At 40.4% G+C, this 15357-nt stretch overlaps 1 protein-coding gene across 2 annotated transcripts in view; it reads left to right on the forward strand.

Moving 5' to 3' along the window:
- The first annotated feature begins 230 nt into the window (after positions 1–230).
- Positions 231–15357, forward strand: part of PTPN11 (protein tyrosine phosphatase non-receptor type 11) — a 78354-nt gene continuing 63227 nt past the window's right edge. Inside the window, exon 1 of one of the 2 annotated variants that reach the window (XM_079943500.1) lies at positions 231–511. In XM_079943500.1, the coding sequence (XP_079799626.1) occupies positions 498–511 (14 nt within the window). In that variant the 5' untranslated portion in view covers positions 231–497. The remainder of the gene's footprint in view (positions 512–15357) is intronic. The other variant, XM_079943501.1, reaches the window with a different exon arrangement.

The raw sequence follows: 15357 nt of genomic DNA on the forward strand, positions 1-15357 counted from the left end.
GTGGAATGAAATGAATGAAATTCGACTTGGCGCAGGGATGGAGATTGACACGGTGGGAGCGGATGCGATCAATTCACGCGAGTGCGTGCAACTTGAGCGCGCAATGCACCGCCTGACGCCAAGATCTAAAAGAGGGTGAGAAGGTGCTTTGGAAACAGCGCGGAGAAAGCTCCAGTGAGCCACCGAACTGCCATCACCAGCCGCCGCTCAGTCCACGGCGGCATGGAAGCAGGAAGTAGCGGCGGGCGTCGCGTGGGGTGACGTCACAGCGGCGCCGGCAGCGAAGGGCGGGGGAGGAGGAGGAGCGAACCGGGCTTGGGGGGCGGCTGCACAGTCTCTGGGATCCCCAGGCCTGGAGGGGGGTCTGCGCGCGGCCGGCTGGCTCTGCCCCCCGTCCGGTCCGGAGCGGGCCTCCCTTGGGCCAGCCCGATGTGACCGGGCCCAGCGGAGCCTGAGCTAGGAGCGGGTCCGTCGCGGAGCCGGAGGGCGGGAGGAACATGACATCGCGGAGGTGAGGAGCCCCGAGGGCCCGGCGCGGGCCTCGGCCCGGCCCCCGCCGCTTTCGTTCAGCCCCGCCCGGGAGGAGGCGGCCCAGCTGGGCTTCGGACTCCCGCCCGGGGTCGCGGAGGCAGGCTCCGTCCCAACCCCCTAGCCCTCCCGGGCCCGGGGGTCCGGCCCCACCGCGCCCCCTCCCCTCGGGTCCCCATTCATTTCCTGCCTCCCCGAGTTCCGGCTCCCGCAGCCCTGGGGATGCCCGTCTGGACGGGGCAGGTAGAACCGCCCGGGGAACCGCGGACGCCAGCGGCCCGGCTCGGCGCCGCATTCCTGACCCATTGCCTCATGAGAATTGCCTCATGGTGATTCCGAAATAACCCCGCTCACTTGGGGAGGCTCCTCGGCCTGGGACGCGGGAGGGGAGAGTAGGGGCCATTTGCGCGGGGCCAGGCCCCCGACGGTCGAGTCGCTCTGGGTCCCTCTGCCTCTTGCGCGCATTTGGGGGCTTTACTCAGGATCCCTGACCCCTTTATATGCCTCTTTGCATCTCCTTTCCCCCCCACCCCTCACGTGCCAGAAATGGAAAAACTGACTGTATCTGCAGCTATTAGAAGTATTTCCTTCCTCTGCGATCTTCGCTTTGGGAGATGGAAGGGAAGGGAGCTGTATGTCTAGTTATTTAATCTTTCACAACCTTAAAAGTCAGGTAACATTAATTACCCCCGTTTTACGGATGTGGAAACTGAGGCTCAGAAGAAACATGCTAGTAAATGATAGGATTTGAACCTAAGAGTCAGAAGGAAGGTTAGTGAATTAATGAGATCCTTTGAAAGCTCAGGGTAATCATACTACTAATAGCTAACATTTATTTAGCTCTTACTGTATGCCAAACAAGTTTAATCCTTGCTATAACTCTATGAGTTAGGTATTGTTATCCCCGTTCTAAAGATGAGTAAAGTGAGTTTCAGAAGTTAGGCAACCTGGGCTTCCCTGGTGACATAGTGGTTAAGAATCCACCTGCCAATGCAGGTGACACGGATTCGGGGTTCGACCTCTGGTCGGGGAAGATCCCACATGACCCGGAGCAACTAAGCCCTTGCGCCACAACTACTGAGCTTGTGCTCTAGAGCCCGCGCTGTGCTCTAGAGCCCGCAAGCCACAACTACTGAGCCCATGAGCCACAACTACTGAAGCCCGCACGCCTAGAGCCCGTGCTTTGCAACAAGAGAAGCCCACGTACCACAGCAAAGAGTAGTCCCCGGTCCCCGCAACTAGAGAAAGACCATGCGCAGCAACGAAGACCCAATGCAGCCAAAAATAAATAAATAAAATAAATAAATTAAAAAAAAAGAAGTTAGGCAACTTGCCTAAGGCCACTCAATCAATAAATGATGGAGCCAGAACCCTCTTGTTAATTACCAGGTTACTATTATTTTATAAGTATTGCCAATAATTTGTAAGCCTTAATTTTGTTGTTAAACAGTAGTGTGATCTACTGTTTTCAGATAATGATCCTGCTATTTTGTATTTCCACTCTTTATATACGATTCATATATAAGACCCATTGTTTAGACTTCATTGTCCTGTTATGGTCACCGTCTTAGACATTTGAGAAACTGTTTCAAGCTGTTGGAGTTATTTGAATGAGAGACTTTTCAAAATATTAGGAATGTCTTCTTAGAAATACCTGCACATTATTCATTCATGGAATGAAAAGAGAGAGAGAAGAAAACTGAAAACTTGGGAAGTGAGTGATTTGGACAGGTCTGTTGGCAAGTGCTTACAGATCTGGGTAATACATAATTGCATTTCAGCAGAACAGTGTATAGCCTCAAATGTTTTAATTCCTTAGGGAGCTTTTAAATAAAACAGTTGTCTATTTAATCTGTCAAATAGTCATTGAGCCTTTTGTTCCTTGTGTCTGCTCTTCCAGACAAGTAAGGATCTGCTTCTTTTAGGAGACAAAGACTGGGGGCTGGGAGTGGGGTAGGGGCTGGGTAGTAATAGACCCTACATTGTCCAGCTTGTTAGTTTAGAAGCCAGGAAGTGTGGGTATAGCCAAAGCAGCAAGTGGTAAAGATGACAGTTTGAAACGGAGTAATTCCTCCTCTCCTCCAGCCCTCCCTTACCTATTATGGAAAAGAAACGTGTGCCACCTAAAAAGCAGATTATGAATGTAACACACATAATTGGGGATTATTTATTATTATTTTTCAGATCGTAGGTCTATTTTATTATTTTAACCCAGCTTTATTGAGGTATAAATGACATGCAACAAATTGCATATATTTAAGTGTACAATTTGATAAGTTTTGACACGTGTATACACTCGTGAAACCATCACCACGATCAAGATAATGAACATATCCATCACCCCTTTTGATGGCTCCTCGTGCCCTTTATAATCCCTTCCTTGTTGCCAGGCAAACACTCTTCTGCTTTCTGTTACTATACATTAGTTTGCATTTCCTAGAATTTTATGTAAATGGACTTTTATGTGTGGCTTCTTATGCTCAGCAAAATTATGTTGAAATTCATCCATGTTGTAGTGTGTGTCATATAGTTCCTTACTTTTTATTGATTAGTAATATTCCATTTTATGGAGGTACCACCGTTTATTTATCTATCCACCTATTGATGGATGTTTGGGTTGTTTCAGAATTTGGCTTCACAAATAAAGCTGCTCTGAATGTTCATGTACAAGTGTTTGTATGGATGTATACTTTCATTCCTCTTTGGTAAATACCTATCAGTGGTATGGTTGGATCACATAGCAGATGTATATTTAACTCTTTCAGGAATTGCCAAACTTTTTCAAAGTGGTTACCATTTACATTACCATTTACATTCCCACTGGCAGTGTATTAGAGTTCGGTTCCTCCACATACTGGTCAACACTTGGAATGGTCAGTTTTTAAATTTTAGCCATCTAAAGGGTGTGTCATTGTATCTCATTGTAGCTTTTTCCCCCATATCAGCACTTTTAAATTTTAATTTTACTTATTTAATATTTTAATGGAGGTATAATTGACATAGAACATTATATTAGTTTCAGGTGTACAGTATAATGATTTGATATTTATTCATTGTAGTTTTAATTTGTATCTTCCCTGGTGACTAATAATGTTGATCATCTTTTCATGTGCTTATTTGCCATCTGTATATCTTCTTTGGTGACACGTCTATTTGATTAAATATTTCCACCACCCCCCCCTTTTTTTTTTTTTTTTGTGATACGTGGGCCTCCCACTGTTGTGGCCTCTCCCGTTGCGGAGCATAGGCTCCAGACGCGCAGGCCCAGCGGCCGTGGCTCACGGGCCCAGCCGCTCTGCGGCATGTGGGATCTTCCTGGACCGGGGCATGAACCCATGTGCCCTGCATCGGCAGGCGGACTCTCAACCACTGTGCCACCAGGGAAGCCCTAAATATTTTCCCTTTTAAAATTTACTTGTGAAAAAAAAATGAAATTTACTTGTTTGTTTTCTTATTGAAATTTGAGAGTTTCTTATTCTGGATACAAGTCTTTGATCAGAATTGCAAATATTTTCTTTTAGTCTGTGGCTTGTCTTTTCATTTTTTAAAATGTCTTAAACGGAGGTTTTTAATTTTGCTGAAGTCCACTTTATCAATTAAAAAAAAAAAGGATCATGCTTGTGGTGTCATTCCTAAGAAATTTTTGCTTGACCCAAAATGTCTCAAATGTTTTCTCTTGTTTTCCACAAGTTTTATAGTTTTAGCTTTATGATCCACTTTGAGTTAACTTTTGTATGTGGTATGAGGTGTGGCTGTATCTTCTCTTTTTTGCATATGGGTATCCAGTTGTTCTAGCACCATTTGTTGAAAAGACTGTCCGTCTTTATTGAACTTGTACCTTTGTTGAAAATCAGTTGTCCATTTATATGTGGGCCTATTTCTAGACTCTCTTCTGTTCTATTGATCTATTTGACTTTCCTTATGCCAATACCACATGATCTTGTAGCTTTATAACAAGTCCTGAAATCAGATAGTGTTAGTCTGCGAACTGTGTTCTTTTTCAAATGATTTTTAACCTCAGAATTAATTCATTCAACAAGTAGTTATTGAACCAGGCAGGATGAAGCAGTAGAATAGGCAAAGATTGTTGTTCTTATGGCTGAAAGAGAAAGTGGACAAACACATGAATAAATGAGACTATTTCAGGTAGTAATAACTGCTGGGAGGGAAAAAAATAAACCAAATGTGGAGAATGTGGTTAGTTTTGATAATGGGTTTAGGAAAAATCTCTGAGGAGGTGATCATATGAGCTGACTCCTGAATGACTAATATTCTGAATTTTGTTTTGTTTAATTATCAAAGTAACTCTTTTTTCATGGGTTTAAGGTTTAGAGTTTGTATGCATTTAATAATTACAATGTCATATATTCAGTATGCTGATACATCTCAACATCACAGGTAAGGAAAGGAAGGTATGAGCAATTATATGATTCTCCCTCCTACCCAGGTAATATAGCAATGCTAGTGCTGAGTTTAGATTTTGAGATTGCTCGGCTGCCCTACTCTGCCTTGTTTAGCTGACAAAACTGGCTGTATTCTTCAGCATCTGGTGCATCTTTTGCATTTGCTTTTGTTCCTCTGGAAGGTAGTGTCTGAGGGCTTAAACTGAGAGGGCCAGGAAATTTAGCTCGTTCTCAGACTCTAGGCTTTTGATTTATCTGATGCAGGTCAGGTACATTTGTCCCAGGCTCTCCTTAGTGGCCCTGTTTGTTTCTATCCTGTAGGAGTAAATAAACTTGCCTTACTGAAAAATAACAGTTCTACGTCTTTCCAGTTGAAACTGGTTGTCTTTATTAATGTCTTGCCCCGATGTAAGCTCGGGTTTTTGTCCAGAGCTGCTCAAATGCAGGGGCTACTGCTAAGATCACTTACCCTTCTTGAAAGTGTCAGTGTGGCGAATGTTAGAGAGTCACGTAAGAGCTGGAAAAGCAGAGCCAACCCTTGTTTGTAATTGTTACTAGCGGGCCTTGGTGTACTTTGTTAGGCAGCTGTGGAACAATAGAAGATACTGTGCTTATTCCTCTTTCCCTTTGGGAAACACAGACAGCACTTGCTCTCCAATGCTTACCTTTTTAAGGAAGGGGAAGGCAAATACTGATGTTTGGCAGGTTCTGTGGCAATTGTAGCCTGCAACCAACGGTTTGAGACCCTCCCCGAAATGGATTCAAACACCCTAAAATGCAGCCCAGTTCATTACTGAGTTTTGGAGGGTTGTGTGCATTTAGCAAGCTTGTATATGCTGTGGTCCTTGGCAGCACTGAAATATGAAAGATACGATTCATGTTCGCAAGGAGCATTGAATTTAGAGAGGGAGACAGACTTGTAGGCCAGCATCAAATGAGTTTGATGAACATAGTACCAAACTGAAACTGAAATTTGTCAGTATAGAGTATACTGTTTAGAATACGTACCTACTTGTATACTGATATACACGTTCATGCACACTGTATATATGTCTGTCTATACGCACATACATATACACACACGCAATATGTTTATTTTAAAAATAGTAAGCTATAGATCCAAGTCTGTGTCATTCCATCGACCCACTCTAATGAAACACTGACCCATTCATTCAAGAACTTGGGATTTAACTTATTTATCGTGGGATTACTAAGTGCGGGGGGCACTGTGCTAGGCATTGGGTGTTCCAGGTTTTAAGGAAACAGCAAGTGCGGGAGTGCTGAGGTAGGGAGTTCTTGGACTGCTTGAAGGACAGAAGGGAGCACGTGGAGGAGCTGAGATAGGGGCTGTAGGTGGAGACTAGACCACACAGGGATTTTTAAGGTCCTCACTGTCACGTGGACCATGGAGAGGAGTTTGGGTTGTATTTTAAGAGCAATGCAAAACTGTAGAAGGATGTGATCAGGGGAGTGGCGTGAGCTGATCTATTTAAAAATATCCCTCTAGCTGCTGTGAAGGGAGGATTGTAGGAGGCTGGAGTGGACCCAGGGAGAGCAGACAAGAGAGAGAGAGGCTTTGAACAGGGTAGAAGCCATTTGTGGAAAGACTTTTGGAGGCAGTTTCCATTTATTGTCTTGTCATCAGAGCAGAGATGCTGACCAGTGAAACTATGAAAAGATAATGATTTATAAAGACATAGCAGCTATCCACTACCATTAGAAAGCTAGCTGCCTTAACTTTTTTTCTTGCCTCTGTTACCTAGAATGCTTGTCCCTATCGACTGCCCCTCCCTTGTGACTCATCCTTTTCCCATAGAAAATTAAAATTTAATTGGAAAAGAGGAATATTCTTGTAATCTGCAGAAAGTACCAAACTCTAAACTTTCTCCCCAAGGACAAAGATAATGATTTTTCTGGAACAGCGGGTAAGAAAGCTATACCCAGTATCACTTTATATTTAGGCAAGAAACTGAAATAAGACTTCAGATCCCTAGTTTAAATTCCCTTCTTAGCATAGCAGCCTTGAGAATAAGTTCCTGAAATTATTGGCCTGCTTGACTGTTTCCCCACATCACTGGGGGAAGGGGACATAGATAAAATATTCAGCATCATTGTATTTTCTTTTTGGTTCATCAGCATTTTTTTTTTTTTAAACTCACTTGACATAAATAAGGTCCTGGCGTCAGTGAGCTAAGCCTTTGCAGAATCTGTATTCACTAATGAGGGATTTAGATTTCTGGGCAAATAGTTTGGGTTTGTAAACTCTCTTGGAGGCAGGGATTCTGTCTTTCCTTTCTTCAGGCCCACTCAGCACAGGACTGATTTGTTTTAGACATTGATTTGAGGCTCTTTTTCATGAGTGTTGGTGTTGTGTGTGTATGTGTTTTCAAGCTCTTTCTGTGAGATGGGTGGTACCGACCTGGACCATGTTATGACCTGAGAGTCTTAATAAATAATAGACAGTGCCAGAGGATGACCGATTAGAAGGGATTGTCAAGCTCTGGCAGGTTTGCAGGGGTTAGAATGTGCAAGAGGAGAACGTTCTTCCCCCGCTTCCCTGTGTGACGTTTTCGCTATGCCATTCCTCTCTCTTTTCTCCTCCCTGGTTTTTCTTCATTCCCCGAAGTTAATTCAGGCAGCAGTCATTCACCAAGTGCCCACTGTATAAATGAGGAAGACTGGAAATTTATCTGTTTTTTCTCATCCTGTATGGACGCACCTTGTTGACAGACCCAAATGTAGATATACTAATTTGCCCTTTTCCCCTCCTTTTAGATAATACAGATACATTTACATTACCTTTTGGGGAGACTAACCTCTGCTATTTGAATTCACACTAGGTGGGAGATGGAGGCAGGATTTAGAGATGTACAGCCTCAGTACCTAATATTACCAATGTAATAATCCTTGAGACCAGCTCTATAATATCATACTAGTCCTATTAACTCCACTATTCTTCCTTACCGTCTCTCACTCAGATCTCAGGGGTTGAATGAACTCTAACTGCTCTGTGTTAGCGATAAGCATGTTGCAAATCACAAAACTGCCAGTAATTGCACTACAAATATTAAACATGTAATTGGGAAAGACTTTTTTGGTAAATACAAAGGCTTTTTGAAAAAAATAGCCAAGGAAGGAGAGTTTACAGTATATCAAAACTCAAGTGGGTGGGTTATGGAATAGAACTTTCAATTTCTAATTATATACTGTTTGAGATAATGTAGGGACAGCTCCTGAGCTGTGAAGTTCAGTTTTTGAAAAGGCAGTGTAACATAAATGATTCATATCTCAAAATGGTCTGTGTGAAACTAACATAATTATGCAAGAGAAGAATCTATCTGCATATCTTCCACCAATAATAATAATGATAACAACAGCGATAACACATGTTTATTAAGCCCATCCTCTGTCTAGCCTTTGTGCTAAATGCTGGTTACTAAGTTTCCCCTGTAAACATCACTCTCCTGTGTTCACTCTTTTGTGTGTGTGTGTGTCTGTATGTTCACTCTTAAAAACATGATAGGTATAATTAGAAGTTGGTTGGAAATGAAATAATAATGGTTTATTTAATAAAGGGCTAAAGAGACCACCTGCCTTATCTCCTCTGCCAATCTACCTGATGGGTGGTGGTTGTAGTTACCTAGCGTCACCTTCAGCAGTGGAAGTCACTTTTATAATGTCCCTCAGCATCAGCAGGATACTCTACATAAGTGTTATTTTTGTAAAATATACAAAGGTGAGAACACATGGTTGTGAATGAAGACCATCTACAGTCAGAGTTCTGCTTTAGAAATTTTTAGAAATAAATAGCAGAGTGTAATGGTTAAAAGTTTGACTTCTGGAGTCTACTTTGCATGCTGGCACATGGCAAACAGTAAATGTAGCTACAATTTTAACCAGTCATAATATATAATGGCCAGTAAATTATTTTTTCCCTTGCTATCAGAGCTAGTTGATAATTGAGGGGAAAAAAAGTGTATGTAATAATATAAGCATGGAGAAGTCTTTTCTATTTTATAATTTATAAAGTTTTATTAAATATAAAATATTATTAGTAGTAAATAATAATTCTGTCTTCTCTTTTTCTCCATACTCTTTCTTGATGTAACTTCTCATCTCTGTCTTATTTACTTTCTTCTCCCAGTCATCCCCCCTTTTTAGTACCCATTGCAGGGTCCTGTTAAAATCTGTGCCTTTATTGTGTTTTATTCTGACATAAAACTAAATTCCTAGTTCCACAGGTGAAACTCCTTGGAGTTTTTTTCTGTGCTAAGCACTTTATGTGTATTAATTTATTTCCATTTCACAACAGTGCTGTGGGTTAAGTTTTTCTAAACATAGCAAGAAACCCAGAAGCCATAAAGGAAAAAGCTGATAAATTTAACCATGCCAAGATGAATTTCTTTGGGGAAAAAAAATAACCACAAGCAAGTAAAAAGGGAAAAAAGCTAAGACAAATATTGTCACATGTATAATAAAGGATCATTTTCTGGTTCTATCAAGAAGAGCCCCTTTAAATCAGTAAGAAAAAAAATCCAATAGAAAATGAACAATGACAAGCTGACAACTCACAGAAAATGAAAAAAAAAGTGGTCTGAAAACATGAAAAAGTGCTAGTCTCACATAGAAATGCAAACTAGAATGGTACCATTTTCCATGACTCGGATAAAAAAGTTTGGTAATATACGTAGTAGTGGCAAAACTGGGAGAAAACGGGCTTTCATGCTTAATTCATGGGAGTCAAAACTGGTACCTTCTTTTGAGTGTGGTTTGGCAAATTTGTCAGAGTAAAAAAAAAAAACTCTTGTCAAAGCAGTTTTATTTCTACAATTTTAATTTACAGATATTTATTTACTTGTAAAAGTGTATAAAGATGATTATAAAGGGTGTGATATGCTGCATTATTTGTAATGACAAAAATCTATGAATAATATAAATGTCCTCTAATAGGGATTAAATTATAGACGGTACATTTTTATAATGGAATAGTGTATAGCCATTAAAAAGAATGCTCGGGGACTTCCCTGGTGGCAAAGTGGTTAAGAATCCGCCTGCCAATGCAGGGGACATGGGTTCGAGCCCTGGTCCGGGAAGATCCCACGTGCCACGGAACAACTAAGCCCGTGTGCCACAACGACTGAGCCTGCGCTCTAGAGCCTGTGAGCCACAACTACTGAGCCCGCGTGCTGCAACTACTGAAGCCCACATGCCTGGAGCCCGTGTTCCGCAACAAGAGAAGCCACCACAATGAGAAGCCCGCGCACCGCAACAAAGAGTAGCCCCCGCTGGACGCAACCAGTGAAAACCCGCGCGCAGCAACAAAGACCCAACGCAGCCAAAAATAAATAAATTAAAAAAAAAAAAAAACAATGCTTGCACGGAAAGATCTTTGCGTCGTAGTAAGTGAAAAAATTGGGGTGTAGATCAGGATTGCATTTGTGTATGTGTGTGTTCCACACAGGCTGGCATAGAGAGAGTAGTGTGTTTGCACACATGCACACGTAGGTAAGTATACGTATGTATATGCACGAGACATTTCTCAAAGATTAGGAAACTGCTAACTAGTGACTTCTGATGATGCAAGGGAAGCTTGGGCTTTTTCTCGGAATTTCATACCTATATGTGCTGTTTTAGTAAATGAATTTTAAAAGGTTTTAGAAAGTTTATGTTTGTGTTCTCAACAAGATTCTAAAGGACATTGAGTCTATAAAAAATTAGAGCTGCCTGAAGTAGTTGGCTGAGATAAGGAAAGATGAAATGGGAATGAAAAACAGGAAGATAAACAAATAAAAAGATCTTGCTAGAAGCAGTAAAGAGTGCCCTTGAGGCAGCCCTCCCAGTGGTGAGGTTGAGGACAAACCTGAGACATTCTTCTAGAATCTATTTTAAAAAAGAAAGAGGAGATAACAGTGGTGACAGTAAGGGAACAGATCCCCCATAGGTGGTGGCGGCCCAGGCTGGATGACCGGTATTTAAAAATGAAGCAACCTCTGAGCCCGCAGTATTTCATTTAATGAAGACCAATAATGGAGGAAGATGCTGGGAGAGAGCTGTAGAGGGGAGACAGAATGGTTTTTTCCTTCGTTCACTTCATTAACCTGATAATTGTAGGTTTAAGGACTTTTTTTTTTAAATACTGAAGTATAACCATCATTATAATTTTAAAATAATTAGAATCTTATTAAAATTAGGAGCAAGGTGTCTGCCTTCCGTATCAATGAAGTAGCTGTCTTTATCTGGTATAGGTATCGGTGTTATATTTGCTTCATGAAAGGAAGTGGTACGTTTTCCTTTCCTTTTGACTCTCTGGAATAATTTATAGAGCACTGGGATGGTCTGGTCTTTGAAAGTTTGATAGAATTCCATTTTGAAACCATCTGGGCCTGGTGCTTTTCTGTGGGGTAGTTTTAAAATTGCTTTCTCTATTTTTATATAGAAATTGGTTTGCCTAAGTTTTCTCTCTAATGGACTCAGTTTTGGCAGTCTTTATTTCCCTAGATAATTATTCACTTCATCTAGATTTTATAATTTATTTGCACAGCAGTCTGCAAAATAGTTTCTTTAAAAATTTTTTTTCTTCTGTTTCAATGCTTATTTCCCCCTTGTCATTTCTTGTTTTGTGTATTTGTGATTTTTTTTTGTACTCCTGAATAAGTTAACTAGTGGTTTGTCTATTTTGTTAATTTTAAAAAGCAGGATTTTTATTAATTAGATCTACTACTTTTTTGTTTTCTTTTTCTTTGATTTTTGCTTATTTATTTATTTATTAGCTGCATTGGGTCTTCGTTGCTATGTGCGGGCTTTCTCTAGTTCTGGCGAGCGGGGGCTGCTCTTCGTTGCGGTGTGCGAGCTTCTCATTGTGGTGGCTGGCTTCTCTTGTTGCGGAGCACGGGCCCTAGGCGTGCAGGCTTCAGTAGTTGTGGCTCGCGGGCTCTGGAGTGCAGGCTCAGTAGTTGTGGTGCATGGGCTTAGTTGCTCCGCGGCATGTGGGATCTTCCCGGACCAGGGCTCGAACCCATGTTCCCCGCATTGGCAGGCAGATTCTTAACCACCACACCACCAGGGAAGTCCCCTGCTTTTATCTTTATAAAATAGATTTCCTTCCTTGTGCTATCCTTTGTCCTTTTTCTAGGGTTTTTTTTTTTTTTTGAACTGGGACTTTATTTTTATTCTCTTATATTTTTTATTAATGTTAGTTGTTTGTGTAGTGAATTTTCCACTGATAACTCCATGAGCTGTATCCCATAGATGCTGATATGTAGTGTTTTCATGGCCATTATTTCTTTTTTTTAATAGAATCCATGATAAACTTTATTTATTTATTTATTTATTTATGCCTGCTTTGGGTCTTCATTGCTGTGTGCAGACTTTCTCTAGTTGTGGTGCACGGGCTTAGTTGCTCTGCGGCATGTGGGATCTTCCTGGACTAGGGATCAAACCCCTGTCCCCTGCATTGGCAGGTGGATTCTTAACCACTGTGCCACCAGGGAAGTCCCGCCATTATTTCTTACAAATTGTGTAATTCAGCTTGTATTTCCCCTTTTACCTAATTGTTGTTTAATGGAAGGTTTTAAAATTTCCAGGTAGAAGGGCCTTTCTGTTTTTTGCTTTTGTTAGTGAAGTTCAGGTTTATTGCATTGTGATATTGTTCTGTGTAATACTTCTACTTTATAGGGGTTACTGTTTTCCTTGTGACTGTATATATCTGATCAATTTTTATGGAAATGCTCTAGGCGCTTGAGAAAAATGTGTAATTATTATCAGGGTGTGGAGTACAATATATGCACATAAGATCTACCCTATTGTTTATGTTATTTAGATTTTCTATCTCTTTACCTATTTTTTTAGTCTATTTTATCTTGTATTGAGTGTGGTGTATTAAAGTCTCCTATTATTGGTGTGTTTCCATCTGCATTTCCTTGCATCTCCTGTAGTTTTTGCTTCACAAAGATGATTGCTGTGTTTGGTACATAAATATTCATAGGTTTGTTGATTTCTTTTAATAGCAAACTCATCCACATTTATTGTTATGACTGATAGGTTTGGTATCAACTCTATCATAACATTTTTTAAAATAAATTTATTTATTTATTTATTTTTGGCTGCGCTGGGTCTTTGTTGCTGTGCATGGGCTTTTCTCTAGTTGTGGAGAGTGGAGGCTATTTTTTGTTGTGGTGTGCGGGCTTCTCATTGTGGTGGCTTCTCTTGTCGTGGAGCACGGGCTCTAGGCACGCGGGCTTCAGTAGTTGTGGCTTGCAGGCTTACTTGCTCCACGGCATGTGGAATCTTCCCGGACCAGGGCTTGAACCCATATCCCTTGTGTTGGCAGGCGGATTCTTAACCACTGCACCACCAGGGAAGTCTTCTATCTTAATGTTTTATACTTACAGTTGACCCTTGAACAACACAAGTTTGAACTGCACGGGTCCACTTATGCACGGATTTTTTTCAATAAATATGTAGTACAGTATGATACAATCTGCCGTTGGTTGAAACCATGCAGTTGGAAGCAGAAATGTGGATATAGAGGGCTGATTATAAAGTTATATATGAATTTTCAATTGCGCAAGGATCGGTGCCTCTAAAGCCCATGTTGTTCGTGGGTCAACTGTAGTGTTTCCTTGCATTGTTTCTCACAAGATGTGTGTGTGTATGTATGTGTGTGTGTGTGTGTATATATATATATAATATATATATAATTTTTTTCTAAGATGTATATTTAAAAATTTTTTGTTTAAAACCGTTTTTTGAGGGGGTATTTAGGAAGGTTTGTATTTTTTTAAATCTAGTACTTACACCTTTTTGAATGTCCTTAGTCCTCTGTTTTGTTATTTGACTTTTATTATCAGGCTTATCAGATTTTTTTCATTATCCTTAAACACCCATCTATTGCCTATTGCCTATACAACAATGAGTTTTTTTCTGTTTTCCTTTTCCCATTTTCTAGTTGTAGTAGTTCTACTTTGTCACAGTATATAACTGTTGTACATTAGTTTTCTACTCTCATTCCCATCTTTGTTTTAGTCTTACATGACATTTATAGATTATTAAATGCTCACCATTGGTTATTTTGTCAATGTTGCTTGTTACAACAAGATAGATAGATAAAGTTTATCCTCTAGGAGATTCATCAGGAAAGACTGATAAGTACAGCATTCCCTTACTTGTTGTATGTTGAAACTTGTTTTGTCTGTAGCGCTGATAGTTGAAGGATAACTTAGCTGGATATAAAATTCTTAGTTTACCCTTTTCTTTCATTGAGTTTTTAAAAAAATGCTTGTTCATTTATCAACTTGCTTTATATGTTGGCTTTGAAAAGTCAGATGCTAATCTAATTTGTTACAGTAAGTTATTTGTTTTTCGTGGAGGCTTTGAAGATTTTTTTTCCATTTGTCTTTAAAGTGTAATAGTTTCATTAGAACAAGTGCCAGAGCAATTATTCTGGGCTAATTTTCCCAAGTACCTGGTGGTCCCTTCCAATGTATAGATTCACATCTTATTTTATTTGTTTTCTCAATTTAGGTTTAAATATTAGTTCTGTTCCATTGCGTTTCCCCTCTCCCCTTACCGCAATTATATGTATGTTGTTTCTTCTTTGCTTGTCTTCCATATTAACCATTTTCTTTGTGATCTCTTTTATTTCTTTCTTCATCATATTTTATTCTCTTCATTGTTTTCCTCCCTTTCTTTAATGCCACTTATTAGATTTTCATTTGAACTTATTCTCCTTTGGGCGTCTAGTAATTTAGTTTTCATTTCTGAGATGATTTTCTTTTCCTTTTTCTTTGTGAGTTTGATCAACTCCCTCTTCATTTTTTCCTACTTTTTGTCCACTTCTGTTTTTTTTTTTTTTTTTTGTGGTACGCGGGCCTCTCACTGTTGTGGCTTCTCCCGTTGCGGAGCACAGGCTCCGGATGCGCAGGCCCAGCAGCCATGGCTCACGGGCCCAGCTGCTCCGCGGCATGTGGGATCTTCCCAGACCAGGGCACGAACCCATGTCCCCTGCATTGGCAGGCGGACTCTCAACCACTGTGCCACCAGGGAAGCCCTGTCCATTTCTGTTTTTAACTTTTAAATTTCTTATTCAGAGTGTTTTTTCATATCCCCAAGTCTTGAGTATATTTAATTCAGATTGGAGTGTTGTCTCATAGTTTTCTTCTGCATCATGGGTGTTTGTCTGGGGTAATTTTCAAAAGCTGACTGATGTGTGACTCTTCTTTTTTATAGTAACTTTATATAGACTTATACTTTTTTCCTATTTATTTTGTGGCTCTTAAATATTTTGAAGGTTCCTAATTCAATGGCATTTTCTTCTGTCAGTATAGAAAAGTCCAGGTTTTTTTTTTTTTTTAGTGGATTTGTTTATCTATTTGTGTTTGCGGTAGGGGAGAGGTTATTTGTCCTCTGGGTTTTTTGTTTGTTTGTT

This window comes from Stenella coeruleoalba (genome assembly GCF_951394435.1).
Source record: "Stenella coeruleoalba genome assembly, chromosome: 14".
NCBI lineage: Eukaryota > Metazoa > Chordata > Mammalia > Artiodactyla > Delphinidae > Stenella > Stenella coeruleoalba.